Consider the following 18,115-nt stretch of genomic DNA (forward strand, 5'->3'; position numbering starts at 1 on the left):
TGCATTTCACACGTTTGTGCTCGCTCAGTGCAGAACTCCAGGTTTTAACGCGCTTTCCTCCAGAGCTGTCTGCTGCACCGGCTCCTGCATAGCTATACTGCGCGAGTTGTCACTCACTCGTGTCGGCCTCGGTTTCTGTGGCAGAACTCGCGTGCGTAAGGACACTCACCTGCCCACAAGCCGGCGGAGCAGCCCCACTCCCTCCCCCTCTGCCGAGAGTGGCGCAGACGCTACTGACCTTAACCAGCAGCTACAAGACGAGCAGGAGAGTAGGCGTCCTCCGAAGGGACAACACTCAGCTCTGTTTTGCCCTTCTCTACTGCACAGACTCAAGGTGGCTAATCCCACCGGTCTGTGCCTTTCCCAGCATGGCTACGATTCACCTCAGGAGCAGCCCACTGCCAGCTGGGCTCTGATACGGGATGATGAGTCCGGTTCCAGGAAGAGGCAAGCACCCAGTGCCCGTCTGCTGCCGCTCGCCGCTACAAGTGCCTTCTTCCAGCCCGCGCCTGCGGATGCTGAGGCTGCTCTGTGCTCTGCAAGGGCTCTGCTGGGGCTCAGCACCAGGCAAGGCTGGGCCCGCTCTCGCCTCACGCTGCTCTGACAGCTTTGCATCAGACGAGCCCCTTCGGAGCGCACCGACTGATCTTTCTGCTTTTTCATTTTAGTCAGACTCTCATCCAGCCACACACATTACAATCACTTATACAAACCAAAATGCCAAGAACCAAACCACTAGACGTTCACAGGTGAAAGCCTGTATCTCAACAGGAGGTTTTGTCTGCCCCACTCGTGATTCGTTCTGGGTTGCAAGTGCAACTTCGCTGTCTTCCTCATCTCAAAGTACCGTGGCTGGGCAAATACCCATGCCTGGGCGGTAGTCAAAAGGCAGTGCAGGCTGGAGTTTGTGAATGAAGGAGACTCTTCTCCAATTCCAAACCATACAAAAAAGAATCATCAAAGGGACCTTCCACCTTTACAGAAACCACTGACAATTTAAAAGTGAATGTACATTTTATTCACAGGGTGAGAAGGAAGGGAACCTTCCAGCTGAATTTGCTTTACCTTGGAAATGGCTGAGGCAGGCAAGCATTTTTGGTTGGTACGTCTCTGTCTTAAGCCCTGTTTCGTCTTTAAAATAAATGCAGGAGCCAGAAAGCAGGAAGTAGAGAAATGATAATTTTTTACTCCTTGAGGGACTGGCTTGTTCTCCCTCCTACCACCAGGACTGTGACCGCTGTTTCTTCATCCATCCATCTGTCCCGCAGCACAAGCGTTGAGGTTTTATTTTGTTCTCAGTCCTGCTCTGAGCTGGCATGGGTGAAAGCCAGCCTGAAGCGCTAGCGGCTGCTGTTCTTAATCACTTCCTTTGCTGCAGCAGAGGCGTCAGGCTGGAGAGAGGCTTGGCTAGCTTTAAAAATGGATGCTGTCCAAAGGGAAAAAAGAAATGAACCATGACTTTCCAAACTCAGGTACTCACAGGCTCAAGCAGTATTTCTCTGGTTATGGGGAATACGCAGAAATAGGACTGAGGGGACCATCTGCACCTGCGTCTTCGTGCCCAGTACCTTGCTATCACAGGCAAACTTGGCCCAAAATCCTATTAATCCCTTTATCAAGGTGTCATCAGCGCGCTGGGATTTTTGCCCTGCCAGCACTCTGGGAAACCACAGAGCTACAGGTTTTCAGCACCAAGACAAGAGCAGGGAGACAGGTGACAGAGGACTCAGCTCTGGGTTGCAGTGAGAGCAGTGGCTACCATCCCATTTGCCACTATGTACAACTGAATATACCACCAAAATTCAAAACAGGGCCACCAGAGGGATGGAACCCCTCTCCTATGAGGACAGGCCCAGAGAGTTGGGCTTGTTCAGCCTGGAGAAGAAGAGGCTCCGCAGAGACCTTTTTGCAGCCTTCGAGTACTTAAAGGGGGCTTCTAAGAAAGATGGGGACAGACTTTTTAGCAGGGCCTCTTGCAACAGGACAAGGCGTAACGGTTCTAACGGTTCTAAACTGCAAGAGGGCAGATTCAGGCTGGATCTAAGGAAGACATTTTTTGCAGTGAGGTAGTGAAACACTGGCCCAGGTTGCCCAGAGAGGTGGTAGATGCCCCATCCCTGGGAACATTCCAGGTCAGGCTTCTGATCAACCTGCTCGAGTTGAAGATGTCCCTGCTCACTGCAGGGGGCTTGGACTAGACAACCTTTAAAGATCCCTTCCAACTCAAACCATTCTATGATTCCACTTATTTTTCCTTTGAAAAGCACCAAGACTGGAGACCAATATGAGGGGGTTCCGTCTCATGCCTTCGAGTTTAGCTGATGAGAAAAGCATTACACAGTACAGCTGTTTCACTTGCAGCCCCTTCCCATTTTACCTGCAGAAGTTCCTTGGCAGACCCTCGCCTGTCCACATCCACCTCCAGGCAGCAGCTCAGAAAGTCACGAAACACCGCGGACAGTTGCTCGGGGTTCTGCAGCTCTGGTGTGCCGTTCGTAGCTATCTGAAGCAGTGCCTAGAAAAAAGGGAACACGAGACTCCACCTGTTTCCTTCCACCTGCACCGTACTGTATACATGCGTATGTATACGCATAGAGCAACATTCATTTCCTCCTGTATTCCTGCATCCTATCACGAATTAACTGTGCAGCATTGAGCTTTCTTTCATCTCTCAGTCATGAGGTGTTATCTTGGTAGACATTCCTCCACTATGACACGCTCCTTTGGTGGAAGAACTGGTCATTTCATTGTAAGGAATTGGGACAAAACTGCAAACTTCAAAACATCAAAATACATTAGTTTACTACAAGTATCAGTGCTAGAAAGACGGTAGTACCTGGTTTTATTTGCACCTTACCCTGGCAGGAGTTGTGTTATAGTAAGGAGGTTCTCCTTCTGCCATTTCGATTGCCGTGATCCCAAGCGACCAGATGTCCACTTTGGGGCCGTACGCGTTTCCTGACAACACTTCTGGTGCCATCCAGTAAGGAGACCCGACCATCGAGCTCCGTTGACTCTGCTCAGGGGTGATCTGAGCACACAAGCCAAAATCAGCTGAGGAGAAAAACAAGTATTGTTACAGACAGCTTGACTTAGGAAACCAAGCAAAAGAGATCCCTACCAGATGCCTCAGAAGGCGTTGTTGAATCTCTCTGGAAAAGTGGCCGCGCTCTGTTTAGTCAGTGCTCTAGCCAGGGAAATACTGAATTGGCCACTTAACATCCCCCTCGAGTTTCATGTACTGGCTTCTATTTACTTGAAGCTTTAGATTATGCTTTATTATTGTCCCTTCTAGAAGGGACACGCACAAACCAAACCCACTCTCTACACCTTTTTCCTTTCTGTACCTCTCTGGACGTTGGACTGTGCTCTTCACTTGCAGCCGTGGTCACTGCACTACCACGGGCATCACTTTTGGATAACGGGCAGTCAGTCAAAAGCAGCCCCACACCACATCCTGGGAACGCTGCACCTGACCAAGAATACCTACTCAGTTTGACAGATCCATCCATGCCAAGGAGAATATTGTTGCTTTTGATGTCTCTGTGGATCACTTGGTTGGAATGAAGGCAATCCAGTGCTTGCAGGCACTCATAGGTAAAAAAGAAACATGAGGGTAAAACTTAATGACCGGCTTTCATCACACACGAAAAGAAATGGCTCTAAAAGATTAAATTTCTAGTTGAAGTGGGAGTAATGGCAGAATATTGTGCTGTCAAGAGGAAGAGCTTGCTGCTTCAACACGGAGTAATAACTTTCTACTCGAAGGCATATTAGCTTTTGAAAGGGAAATGTCAATTCTTGTCACAGACTATCCCCTGAAAGCACACACGGAATGACTGCTGCTGCAGGGAGTGCGCTATCTCCACCCATATGACAAACTACTTTTGAGAAAAACCAAAAAGTGCCTTCCTTCGGTACCAAGTAGATCACTTTCGGGTCGGAGGTTGCATGACAAAGATTTTATTGCTAGGCTTGACAGCAGATCGGGAAATAGCGTGTCAGTCATTTTTCAGAAGCAAACACCACTTTGGGTGGAATGCTGTCCTTCTGAGCCGAGGCCTGTGATGCAGGAGCCTCCATTTTTCTTTGCTGTTAGTTTGAAATTCTGCCACCAGCATGTTTGCTTTTACAGGCAAGGAATACAGTACAGACGTGCTCAAGGCAAACGTTGAGAGAGGCAAAGTTGAGAAGAGTAAAACTGAAAAAAAAAGAGAGTACAATAACAGCACGGAAGAGTAAAACAACAGAGTGTAATAAGTGCAGTGATACTGGCAGGCACTCATTAGCTATATTGGCACTTAAGATGCTCTTTCTTCTCCTTATCATCAAAGCAACACAGAAACAAAGCTCTGATCATGAAATCTCTCGTGCTCTTACCACCTGTTTAGAAGTACCATCCTGTCCCAGTAACCGAAGCACAGGCGGGATCCCTTACCTCCCTACAGACAGCTGCTATCTGTCCTTCATCCATACATTTCTCCACAACAACATGGTTTAAAGAGCCGCCAGCCAGGTATTCCATAACCACCCAGAGTGCATCACCGACTAGGTAGCTGAAAGAAGAAAGCAATGGCACTGAGATGAATGTGCACAGCTAAATTACCTCAGGAAAAAGGCTACAGCTGATTTTTGTCTCCAGGTCGTTCTTACATGAGGACAAGACAACATGAACAGACATTCCCTCTAGGCTATAGACTACTTAGAATCTGTGCGGTCTAAGTGAGAGAGGCCCATAAGTGAACAACGAGACGTCCGAGCTGGCAAGCAAGTGAAAAATGCAGTTCAGTAATGGCCAAGATAAATCCTGGACCAGGACATATCCCATCCTCTGGTTCATCGTCTTTACACGTACATTCCATGATCAGCTCCAGGAACAAGGCAACACAACTTCCACAGTTGTCCATGGTAGGAGGGCGTGTACCACTGAGGACGGAAATTGGCCAACGGTTTGGAAAACCTGACATGAAATACATCCCAGAACAGGAAAAACCATTTAAAAAGTGGCAAATTACATGTTTCTGGAAACGAGAACCTCGCCTTCCTCACATCCACAGCAACGGAAAATAGCGGGAACAGCCGAAAGGAAATAGTTTCGATGAGGATTTATCAGCACTTAGGATAAGACACAGAAAAGATGATCAACTTAAAAAACCACAAAACCAATCAAGCCAACAACAAAACAACATGGAGGTAGGCTGATATGGCTGGTCCAGCTCTTTGAAAACAGTCTTAAACAATATATGCCAGAAAAGATTAATGCAGACAAAATGCAATCTCCTCCCACACGCTGGCTATGAGTAGATAAACAGAGGCCAATTTTCTGCCAGCGACCAAAGGTTTTTTTAAATCTTTGGCTCGCAGCATGTAAATGAACATTCACGTGATAACACCAGAACTACTCACCTGTCTAAATAGTTAACAATATTGGAGTTCTTGTTTTCCCTCATGACGAGGATTTCAGTAACAACTTGTTCCAATTTGGGCTCTTGTTGGAGATGAATTTGCTTTATGGCCACCTGAAACAACAGGGAAAACCATTACCTTGAGTAGTCTCTTGCACGAGATCAGAATGAACATGCAGCCAGCGTTTTTGGAACGACATAGCAGAGCTGTGCCCAACTGTCTTGTTCTGAGCCCAAAGAGCTCAGTAACTTACATTACAACGCCCGCTTTCTCTGCTAGCCTGGGTGCTAGTTACAGGACACACGGCCATATACATTTGGTTGTGTAAAATCTGTACAAATGGCCTTTAAACTATCAACCACGCATCTCTAACAGCACTCTCTGGAGTGACATTCTTCTCAAATGGTCTTCGTTTATGACCACTGTGTCCTGGTTTCAGCCAGGATAGAGCTGGTTTTCTTCACAGAAGCTAGTGTGAGACTGTGTTTTGGATTTGGGATGAGGAACTCTTGATAATGTGCTCATGTTTTGGGTTGTTGCTGAGCCGTCAAGGACAGCCCAGCTTCTTGTGCTGGCCTGCCAGCAAGCAGGCTGGGGGTGCACGGGGAGCTGGGAGGGGACACAGCCGGGACAGCTGACCCAGACTGGCCAAAGAGATATTCCCTACCATCCGACGTCATGCCCAGTACATAAACTGGAGTTGGCCGGGGGGCGGAAATCGCTGCTCGGGGACGGGCTGTCGATCACGGGGTGGTGAGCAATTTCTGTATTGGGCATCACTTGTTCTTGTACATTCCTTTGTTGGTATTATCATTATTGTTCCCTTCTTTCTTTCTGTCCTATTAAACCGTGTTTATCTCAACCCACGAGGTTTTTCCTAATTCTCTCCCCCGTCCCACTGTGGGAGGGAGAGTGAGCGAGCGGCTGCGTGGTGCTTAGTTGCTGGCTGGGACTAAACCACGACACACTGTTATTGCTCATGCACGTTTTGCAAGCAGGAAGTGATTTTGTTACTGTGAAAATACATAAAAACAGCTGCTAATGCTTTAGTAATTCTAGGATTTGTGATCATTATTTCAGCAACTGCTGTTATTCTTGACTTGACTGCATAATGGAGAGAAAAGAGACGTACTTTGCATATAAAACGCCGTACTAAAAAAACATTAAGGTTACACACACAAAAAAAATACATCCCTAGCACTTCCTAACTTCTTGAATTATGATTTTGCAACTCGAAAGACACATTCCTTAACGCAGTTTAGATTGGCAATTATTTTGTGGGTATCAAATAAAAGAATCCATTCTAGGGCATTTTATGGATACAGCCCAGGTTCTAGGCAGGGCTTAGGGCTTTTAGATCCCTTATAGACCTCAACCTAAGAGCCGTTATAAAGTGCCTCTGTCTAGTCCTGCTCTTGACATGGCACGAAAGGGACCACCCCTCCGCTCTCATTCCTGGGTTTCTAGCCACATTTTCAGGCAGGGTTTGTACAGATGCAAGAACTCTTGCCTTGGACAAGGGAAGGAACGTGAAGAGGCCACTTGAAATCGTCCACTACAGGGACTGTCAAAGCTAATGCCGCTTTCCTTCAAGATTTCTTTCTCACCCTCTGGCCCCCACTTACCCACGAGCACTTCATGGGCTGTAACGGGCTGTCACTGACACCAGACCTAAACACGACTGTTTGGTTTAGGAGAGATCTTTGCTCTTGAAATACGTCTTCTCATCTGTCAGTGTGTGTGTGTCAACCAGCTTCAGTCTGACTAAGCCAATGCCGCGGCCTAAGCGTGATATCTCTTTAATTAGGTCTGGCATTATGCTTTGAAGAGGAAACACATGCTGGATCAAATGCTAAGGAGTGTTACTGCCTGAACCTGCGATGAGGATAAACTGGGACTGAAGGACGGCAGCCTCCATCAGCTACTTGACGCATTCATGTATTTTGTAAGGAAGACAGAGCGAGTGTGGCCGCCTCTGCAAGATACCGCTTCCCTCCTGGCATTCTTTCAAGTAGTCAATAAGGACAAAGTCAGTGTGAAATTAAGCGACGTAATGAAGCGCTCTCTTCCTCACAGCACTAGGGGGATCTGTGAGCACCCCTTGGGTTCTCCCGATGCCTCTCATTACGACAGATCTTTCGATTTTACTATGTGTATTGCTAACGAAACTATGGCCAGGTGCACAGGCAGATTTCATGCTGTCAATGGACAGAGTGCAACTGTAGAGACAGACCAACACTCTCTGTAGCAGCACAACTTCATGCACACTAGGGAACAGAGCGAGGACAATTTCTAAACCAACACAGTGACGCTGGCAATAAAAATGCTATTGTTTTCATCTGGCCCAAAAGCTTGCTGGGATTTCTTTGCAGGTTTCTCTCCATTACGATACCCATTCAGGGATGATGTAACATGGTTCCAGGCTGGGACCAAGAATGCTGTGGAGAGCAGCAGCCTGCTCTGAAGACAGAGTAAGTAGAAAAGTAATTCCCTTGCAATTGGCCTGAAAAGCTACGGGGGAAGCATCAGCCCAAGCGCAGAGCGCACCAAGGCTCTTCCTGATTCCAGGGGGACCAGGACCTCCCTGCAGGAATTCGCAGGCACCTTTTCAAGCATTAAGCAACACCTCAGTGCAACAGTTGCTGGAAAGTGGATGGCCACAGTGAGTGTTCAGTTACGGAGGCACAGAACCACGTTGCCCTTAAAGAGCTTTCCCCGAAAGGCTTGAAGACAGCAGAGGATGTATTTTGCCAGCTGACACTCACCTGTGCTTCAGAGGAACAGCCTTGGCAGCAAAGATCTACTGGCCACCCAAAAGCCCCATCCACCCTTCGCACCAGAGGGGAGAGCACTAAAGACCTGCAAACTCTGCTGGGACTGTTGACACTTACCTCTTGTCCTGTGGCGATGTCGATGGCCATGTAAACAGTTCCAGACGCCCTAGAAACAAAACAGCAGCGAAGAAAGGAGCGCTTTAGTCCCCATGAGTGAAAGCAAGCCCAGACAGGAGATCTCTGCTGCCTGTAGGGTTTATAAAACATCTTTTGTTCATCCACTCCTTCAGCCAGCAGCGCACAGCGCAGCAGCCCACCAGCCCTCTGCCACGCAGAGTATCCAAGAGAAAACTTATGTCCAACATGAAGAAAAGGGGATGTCCAACATGAGGAAAGGATCCAGACACAACTTTCTCCAGCATGCAGGCAAACTATTCTCCAGCCATCCTGCAAGGTCACAGCTAGAGCAGGTTAAGGCATGTCGTGTTTCACACACAAATGGAGAACTGCTCAAAACAGGGGATCCCTAGACAGCTTCTGTAGGTGTCAAGAGCCGTCAGCAGCCGTTTCTGTTAGGTGCAACAGACACGTGAAGGACTCTTCATGGAGTCTGTGTTTTGCTCCTGTGGCAGACACAGGCTGTGTTGTAGAGCCACCAGAAACAAATGGCGCGCTCATCTGCAGACTAGGCAGTGTGGGGTTTGTTTGCCACCTGCCTCTCGTTTAAAAGAGGTTCTTCCCCTGTAATGATGCGAAGGGCCAGAAAGGCCACGATCAGAGGAAATCCCTTGGGGTTTAAAGGAACTGTGGGCTTGTAAAGCCTAATGGGGCTTCCTTCAGAGCTAAGCACAGGTTTACACGGCCATCATGTCAGAAGATCACGTCTGCATGGGCAGTGAGGCAAGGGAGAGCCAGGGAGGGAATTCTGAGAAGGGGGAACACCCATCCGGCAAGTGTCCCACTGACTGACAATGCCAAAATCACTTTGCTCCTTTTCACCTGATCTCCCAGCTTGCTTATATACCTGCAGGCTGAAACATGTCGGAAGCATTGGAATCCAACAGGCACCAGGGACGACTTTTGTCTGAGGATCTTTCCCCATCACTACAAAGTGACCTGCGGCACGACAGTCACGAGCTGGTGACGGCAGCACGCTCACTGCTCTGTAAGAAGGGCGTGCTGTCTTCAGGCTGCACTAAAAGCTGGAGGAAATCAGCTGAGAGACCCTTTTAGGCCAGAGAGTAGCCACTTCTCTTCCCACCAGTCACTGAGGCACCTTTGTACAAGCTCACTCTTAGGATTTCAACACAAAAGACTGTGAGGCCGATGGTCATATTCTCACGGCGACAGCAATAATCTGCTGCTTCACACGCATGTTTCTCCTGGCTCTCCCTTCTTCAGTCGACACGTATCTTTTGAGAGCCTGGCACAGCTCTAAGTGTCCACTGACATTTTACAAATGACAAAGAGAACCAAAGCTTCGGGTACAACGCAAGCAGCAATCCCAGAAAGGGGTTTTATACAATGAATGGAGCAGAAACACCTTCCCACAAGTGCCCCACCAAACAAGACGTGTCCACGATAAAGCTTGCCAGAGAAAGAGCATGAGTGCGTCTGGCGCTCTGCAGCATCTATCAGTTCTAGGTCCGCAACGTGCTACCCTGACTGCAAACCTCACAAGTAGTCAGGTTTTTGTTACAAAGAGTAAGGTCACCTCACCAGCAAAATACCTGGCCCACCTTTTTGTATCAGTAACTGTAGCTGGACTTACCCTTGGCCAATTTTTTCCAGTCGAGTATATTTCTTCTTAGGATGTCCCACGCTCACAATGCTCCCTGAAAGAAACAAAATTGAAGATGCACAATGCAAACTGGAGAGACCTCCTGCCAGCAGGTCAGAAATGCAGCCCCACTGTCCAGGGTTGTGAGTCATTTGTAGCCAGCTGGGTAACAACAACAACAAGGGCATACAGGCAGCTCCGTAGCACAGACGGCCTCCACAAAGACCGATTTCCTACAGTCCTTTGGAGAGTTACCTTCACAGGAAACTAAGAACATGGAGAAACATTTGCAGGAGACAGGTATCAGAAAAGAACAAGCACCAGTGCAAGTGTTTGTTGTCTAGAAACACTAACGAGAGCTGGAACAACAGAGCCTTGATTTCCTTAGGAATAAACACTCTGGGTCCTTCAACACAAGTTTTAGAACTTCCAGAGGTGAAATGCACCTTGGGTTCTGGAAGCAATTTTGATGAGCAGGTGCCACTTTCCGATCAGGAAGACTCTTGCAGAGTGTTTCCAGGAGGGGATCTTCTCAGCCCTTCAGCAGTTTGCCGGAAGAATGCCTTTATGTTTTTAAAGAACAGCATCTCATGATATAACCAGGAATGATGGGGCTTGAAGAACTATCATCACTCTCATCATTTCTTACCAGGCTACTTTCTGAAGAAGACCTTGCTTATGCCGCTGTAAGAACCACACTGCTTGCAGCAATGTGGCTCACACTGACGTGCATTTGCCCCGCACGCTCAACACTGCACGCATGCTGATCTTCACGAACAAGCACAGCCGTGCTGGAGAGCAAGAACAGCAATATTGCTCAGGCTGCAGCGTTCCACAGGCGGCTGCACAAACGAGATGCTGATCATTCCAGCAGAAAGGCTCAGAAGCCAGGCCAGATGGGGTGCTGCTGCCTCCTGGCAGCTCTGCGCTGCAGCAGTGGGAAGGCAGGGCCGGCCCATCCGGCACAGGGTGTGGGACAGTCCGGGTCCATCAGCTGCTGTGCAGCTCATGTGCCACCGACAGCTAAAATTAAGGCATGCACTGCTCAACGGCTTCTCGCCCACTCAGAGGTGTGGGCACTCGGAACAGGAAGGAAAGCAAGCAGTAATTTGGATACTCTGGGTGTCTCAAATGAAACAGCCAAAATCTGATGGACTCAAACAAATCTGAAGGAACAACTGAAAAAACAATATAGAGGTTTTTCTGGTCCGGTAAAAAATGCCAACAATGAAGTGGAAGTGACGGCTCAAAGCAAATGACTCCTAAAGGTTTCACTTGGAACGTACATCACTGAAATACTTCAAGAAGATCAGTTCAGCAGGAAAGACTTCCAAAGTTTCACAGCAGATTTTGGTTGACTGATCTGGCAATACCCCTGTATCACAACGACAATCACATACTTGTTCCCCTGTGCATCCAAAACAAAACTAGGTGACGTGCTCTCCGCTGTAAGGAGTAACAAACACCTCTCTCCCCTGCCCAGGCCATTTCTCTGCAGCAGAGGGCTTTAGCATCCAAAGGGGCATCTGCCTGCGTGCCTAGCCAGGAATCCCACCTGCCGGCACAGCAAGAAGACGGGGCATCAACACCATCTGGTACGCTCCCCGCTGAAACTATTTTGCTGGCCTTGCAAAATGGCTAATGGGAGCTGCAGGAGAAGAGGTTCCCCGTGCCCCGCGGGACTCGCTCCCCTCACCCGGCACTCCAGCAACGCCAGCCAGGCCTCACTGCTGATGGCAGCGGGAGCGCCTGCCTGCTGCCGGTGGATGCTGACACAGTCTCGAGTAGTCTGAAGTGGTCCTGCCCTGCTGTGCCAGCCTGCAAGAGTCGGAGGATCTACCTAGGAGCTGGGCTCTCTCATGAACCCAACAATTCATTATGTGAGAACGCAGCACCGGCAGCTATTACGTGCAAGAAGCAGATTCAATTGGCTGTACTGCAGAATCACAAAGGTCTGGGTGCCTTTTCCTTGCAGTGCACTTTTACCTGATCATGCCGCATAGATGTGTCTCTCCGGTCTTTATACGCATAAAGCTAAGAAATAAGGATTGTTATAGAAGGCTGGGTTTTTTCTTTTGGGGCACACTGGAAACACCTCTTCCTCACTCTCCATGGTGTCAGCTGATGTTGTTTCAAAGGAAGTCTCTCTGACAGAAACGTAGAATTCTTATAAAAACAAACTCTGATATTAGAAGAAGTCATACTACTAACAGCAATCACAAAAATGACACCAGCTGAATATCTGGGGCAGGAGAGGTCCCTGAGGCTGAAGGAATCCGTTTAGTGCTGTAGTTGTCTACTGGGGGAAAAAAATTAACACAAAAACGAAAAAACACCAAACCAAAAACCCCCCAAAAATTTCTGCAAAGTGTTTTTGCTCCAATTTCTGCTGAGAAGTCAGGAGTCTGCAGAGAATTTAGCAAGCCAAATATTCTGTTCAGTTGGGCCATCAGCACACAGGAAGGAGTCACTCGGTCGTTCACTAGGTCATAGCCTTCTGCTCAAGCAGAAACCATCTGCTTTTGCCTTGAGCGTGGAAGGAAGCTCAGGCAACTCCAACCCAGTCATAGCTGCCCGCAGAGGCAGAAGGAATACCCAGAGTGCTCTCCCGCTGCCTCTAAGCACCACAACAGTGTGAGTAGGGAGTCCTAAGTGACTCGGTGACACTCAACTGAGGATGAACACTGGGTACATACAGTCCTGAGAGGTGCAGACAGTACACTGCTTCATCAGACAAGAAATACAGAATACGTACTCAGTTTCTCTAGGACCTCCTCATCTGTCCTCTCGGATTTTGTCTCCTGCCCATCTGTGCTTCTGGACGAAGTGCTTGAGCTTTCAGATTGCAGACTGCTGGCTTCTTTAGCTGGTGCCAGTGCAGGGGCAGGCTCAGTTACAGACTGTGTGTAGATCTGTGACAAGAAATGACTTTGTGTCAGAAAGGTGGCTTGCAGAGATGCCCCTGAGATCATATTGCAAATGCAAATGCTTAAGAAGATGCTGTCTGCGCCATCCAGGGCTCTTAAAAAGTTGGGTTTTGTTGTCCACATCTGAAACTGAATGGGCAAAAAGGAAAGGCTCATTTTACACAAGTTCAGGGCCAGTTCCATTTTAAATTTTCATTACTTTTCTGAAAGATGACTGAAACAATGAATCTACTGTGCTGCAAGGACTCAGAACTAGACGTGTTCAGGGCCCCAGAGCCTTGCTCCTTGGTGCTCCTGTGTTTTCACAGGTAAAACAAGGATGCTTTAGTTGGTACGTAAGTGCTGAAGAGAAGCAGGGAGCATTTCCCTTTTCTCATCCTAACCCTTGATCTGACATCTCCTGAGGATTTCAAGCTTTCAGGAGTGGCCATTAGGAACTGCGTTCCAGTCCTTCAGAGACCTACCTTTTCTGCACAATGTCGAGCTGCAAAGGACGCTTCTCACCAAACTTCACAAGAGTGAAGGGGATGGTCTAAGCTGTTCACTTAGCTACTTGGACAGGCTGTGCAGAGGGACAGGGACCTCCAGGGGACAGTTTCTCCTGCAAGTATCCTGCAAGGGTGTGAACTGCGTCTGATGACCGCTCTCTCCACTGACGACAGAGAGCCTACACGGATACTTTGCTCAAAGCTGCTCACTGCTACAGCAGGAGCATTAAAAGACACAATGCTACCTCGTATCTGATACTCAGATAAATTCACGGTCCCTATCAGAATCACGGGAAACTCATGACTAAATGGGAAAGTTCAAATCCGATTGTCCTGGTGTCAGTGGCCTGGGTGGAGCACTGTCATGGTAGGATTCCAGCCCGCAGAGTCTTCACCAGCAAGTGCTGCCTGATCGGAAACACGCAGCTCTGAATTCCCCCAAATACAGCACTAGCCAAAGCTGGGACTTACTGATGTTGTACGTTCACGCCAGGGTGCGATAAGCCAGGGTGCAGGTTCATTGCCACCTTCCTCTTCTTCATCACCTTCATCCTCTTCCTCAGAAACAGGCGGAGCTGGCAGGGGTTCACATGCTGGTTTTGTGCTCTGTGGACACACAGGAGCATGAGCGACAGTCACCACTTTGGCACTTGGGAGCTTTGATAATTACACACAACTTGGGCCTGCTCAGACATCATCAGGAACCAATCTGGACCTGCCTGTAGTCCTACAGGCCCCAGTGCTAAGTTACAGGTGGCACAACACCATTGAAAGGTTACAAATGACCCTGCTGTTTTGTTAAGCTGTCTTGGCATTTTTCATTCTTGCTGAAAACAACTAAACCATGGCCATGCTTAGCCAAAGTCTAATCTCACAAAATGCCATGCTTGGATATATCGCTACAAGTCACATCCAGGTGCTGGTTAATTGCTTTGGCATTTTATCTACAGAAATGGTAACAGTTAATTACGCTAACAAGTGTCTACCGGCTACGTTAATTAACACCCTTCAAAGGGCAAAGCCCGCTTCGTTGTCTTGCTGGGAATCCGCTTTTGGAGAGATGGCTATTTGTTTCTTTCCTATTTTACCCATGGGCTAATCATATTGCCTGTTTCCACCATGCTCAACTTCCCTGTCTAGCAGCTGCTTTTCAGCACCGTCCACCTCTTCCCCTGCTCGTAAGCTCACACAGTGATCTTTCTCCTGTTTGCCTGTGTCTCACCGCAGCAGGAGCCCAGAGGGAACGCAGCCCTCTCAGCAGCAAGGCGCGTCCTGCCGCCCTGCCCGGGGCTGCCAGGCAGGCATCCCGGCTGCTCACCCGGGCTCCCGTTACAGGCAGCGGAGAATAAAAGCCACTGCCAGGGTGCAGGCGACCGTCAGGCATACTCCAGATGTGGGGCAGGCAAGGGAAGTCTGGCTGATCCGTTGGCTACGTGTAAACTGAAGCCTACAGTGCAGATCCCTGAAGTTCGGTGAGCTGAACCCCCCACCAGTCCCAGCTGCTACGCAGAGCCAGGGGGGTCTATCACGTTGTCACAAATATGCATTCTCCAGAAACCCACAACACCCAAAAATGCTTGTGTTTCTTTTTTGCTAGTTGGTGGATACATAGCTGTTATTTTGTTGATCACATCCGTTGGGATCTGTCGACGTCCATCTTGCCATTTTATTCCTAAAAACTGGATCTCTTGTGCAGGTCCCTTGACTTTACTTTGTTTTATAGCAAAACCAGCTTTCAGAAGGACTTGAATTATTTTCTTCCCTTTCTCAAAAACTTCCTCTGCTGTGTTGCCCCATAGGATGGTGTCATCAATGTATTGCAGATGCTCTGGAGCTTCACCCTGTTCCAGTGCAGTTTGTATCAGCCCATGGCAAATGGTAGGGCTGTGTTTCCACCCCTGGGGAAGTCGATTCCAGGTGTATTGGACACCCCTCCAAGTGAAAGCAGACTGTGGCCTGCACTCTGCCACCAAAGGGATCGAGAAAAACGCGTTAGCAATATCAATGGTGGCGTACCACTTGGCTGCCTTTGACTCCAGTTCATATTGAAGTTCTAGCATGTCCGGCACGGCAGCGCTCAGTGGCGGCGTGACTTCATTCAGGCCACTATAGTCTACTGTCAGTCTCCACTCTCCATTAGACTTTCGCACTGGCCATATGGGGCTGTTAAAGGGTGAGCGAGTCTTGCTGATCACTCCTTGGGTCTCCAGCCGACGACTCAGCTCATGGATGGGGATCAGGGAGTCTCTGTTGGTGCGATATTGCCGCCGGTGCACTGTTGTGGTAGCGATTGGCACCTGTTGTTCTTTGACCCTGAGCGACCCCACAACAGAAGGGTCCTTGGAGAGACCAGGCAAGGTGGACAGCTGTTTAACTTCCTCCATCTCCAAGGCAGCTATACCAAAAGCCCACCGGTACCCTTTTGGGTCCTTGAAATACCCTCTGCTGAGGTAGTCTATGCCCAGGATGCACGGAGCCTCCGGGCCAGTCACAATGGGGTGCTTCTGCCACTCATTCCCAGTTAGGCTCACTTCAGCCTCCAGTACAGTCAGCTGTTGGGATCCCCCTGTCACTCCAGAAATACAGATGGGTTCTGCCCCTATATGGCTTGATGGCATCAGGGTACATTGTGCACCGGTGTCCACTAAAGCCTTATATTCCTGTGGGTCTGATGTGCCAGGCCATCTAATCCACACAGTCCAATAAACTCGGTTGTCCCTCTCCTCCGCCTGGCTGGAGGCAGGGCCCCTCTAATCCTGCTCATAGTACTCGTTACCCACTTCTTGTAAATAGGAATCAGAAGTCCCTTCAAGAGAATCAGAGGTGAGATCAGCTCTTCTATTCTTTCTGGGAAGCTGCCCACTGGAAAGTGGAGCGACGATTTTTCTCGAGGAACCTGAACCCCCTTTTGTAATTGTTTTTCCTTGCAGCTCGCATACTCGTGCCTCTAGGGTCGAGGTAGGTTTTCCATCCCACCTCCTCATGTCCTCTCCGTAGTCACGCAATTGAAACCACAGGGTGGCTCGTGGTGTGTATCCTCTATATCTTCTCTCTTGAACAGAAGAGCGCTTACTCCTAATGGCTGAGACACTGGTCCGTATGGGTGGAGGGTAGGGCATATCCTCTTTGAATTGCCGGAACTCCCGGGTCAGTTTCTCTACAGCAGAGACTCAGGCCCATAGGGAGGAAGAGAGACTTTCTTCGTATTGCCGGAGTTGGCCAGCCAATTCATCCACCGTTGGTCTCTCTCCGTCCTTCCAGGCCGTTACTGCTAATGAGTTGGCATATGATGATGGTGCACTCCGTACAAACTTCCGCCACGTAGGTTGCGTGCAATTGACTTCATCTGGATCTTTGGATGATTGTCCATTGTCCAAGTCACCATAAATCACTTCCAGCACAGCTAGCTCCCTCAGGTACTGGATACCTTTCTCCATGGTGGTCCACTTGCCTGGGTGACATAGAACATCTTCCTTGAAGGGGTACCTTTCCTTCACACCCGACAGGAGTCGTCTCCAGAGGCTGAGGACTCGTGCACCTTTTCCAATTGCTTTGTCAATGCCCCCTTCCCTAGAAAGGGATCCCAGCTGCTTGGCTTCCCTACCCTCTAATTCCAGGCTACTGGCCCCATTATCCCAGCATCGGAGCAGCCAGGTGACAATGTGCTCACCTGGACGACGGCTGAAATCCTTTCGCATATCTCGCAATTCACTCAGGGATAGGGATCGGGTAGTTACCGTCTCTTTTATGAGTTCTTCCTCTTCCTCCTCTTCAAGCGATGACTCGCTCTCTTCCCTCTTCCGTGCTTGTGATGGCCCTGCTTCAGAGCACTCTGCCTCCTCACTCTCTTCCTCTGGCTCCTTCTTAGCAGGATCTTCCTCCTCCCTTACTAAATGAGCTGACTTCCGCTTCCAAGATTTCTTCTTTTGTACAGGGGCAACTGATACTGGGATGGGCTGGTTCTCTGGTTCAGCTGCAACAGTCTGAGTAGCTACAGTGCCCGCCGTGGGGGTTGGAGTAGTGGCAGTGCCCGCCGTGGGGGTTGGAGTAGTCACAGTGCCTGCCACATTGCCATCAGACCCAGAGAGCCTCTCTCCCCTTTGCACAGTGTTAAATAGAGCTTGGTAGGCATGGGCCAGGCCCCAGCACATGGCAATGATTTGTGTCTCCTTGGAGCTGCCAGGCTGACAGCATACTTCTTCCAGATATTCTGCTAGTTTATCAGGATTCTGCACTTGTTCGGGAGTGAAGTTCCAAAACACCGGAGGTGCCCACTGCCCCAGGCATTTGCCCATGCTGTTCCACACGCCCTGCCATTCATAACTATCCAGCCTTGGGGCAGATCTCCGGGTGATATTCTTAAATCGCTTGCCAACCTTAGACAAAACCGAAACAATATTCCCCAGAAGTAGCAATAGAGGTATTATAACTACCCAAGGGTGTTCAAAATACTGAAAAATTATTGTGATGAAGGAGGAAATGTTATGATAGAGGGTAGCAAAGGTATCATTCTGCATTTCCTCCATAAAAAACCTTTCAGAGGCAGAAGTATAATTGCTAATCATCTCCACAAGACTGTAGCCAAAATACAGTAACGGCTTTAGTACAGAGCTCAGATGATACCACATTAAGCTCAAGCTCAGTGTTCTAAAAACAAAATTCACAGGCGAGACATTACTAATCATTGCAGAGTACAGCAGCCCGCAGAAACCAACACCGATCCTTAACATGTACGGCAAA

The 18,115-nt window shown here is 48.9% G+C and overlaps 1 protein-coding gene across 1 annotated transcript; it reads right to left on the reverse strand.

Moving 5' to 3' along the window:
* Nucleotides 1–1,340: 1,340 nt before the first annotated feature.
* LOC309410420 (serine/threonine-protein kinase PAK 3-like) lies at nt 1,341–14,496 on the reverse strand (the record flags this gene model as incomplete). Its single annotated transcript, XM_082006802.1, is given in 12 exon segments — nt 1,341–1,378; nt 1,381–1,426; nt 2,378–2,515; nt 2,858–3,054; nt 3,491–3,590; nt 4,439–4,556; nt 5,407–5,519; nt 8,298–8,346; nt 9,952–10,015; nt 12,716–12,872; nt 13,847–13,981; nt 14,464–14,496. Coding segments are annotated over 12 exon segments (1,188 nt in total).
* Nucleotides 14,497–18,115: the final 3,619 nt, after the last annotated feature.

The sequence above is a fragment of the Phaethon aethereus genome (genome assembly GCF_964289735.1).
Source record: "Phaethon aethereus genome assembly, chromosome: 15".
Lineage (NCBI taxonomy): Eukaryota > Metazoa > Chordata > Aves > Phaethontiformes > Phaethontidae > Phaethon > Phaethon aethereus.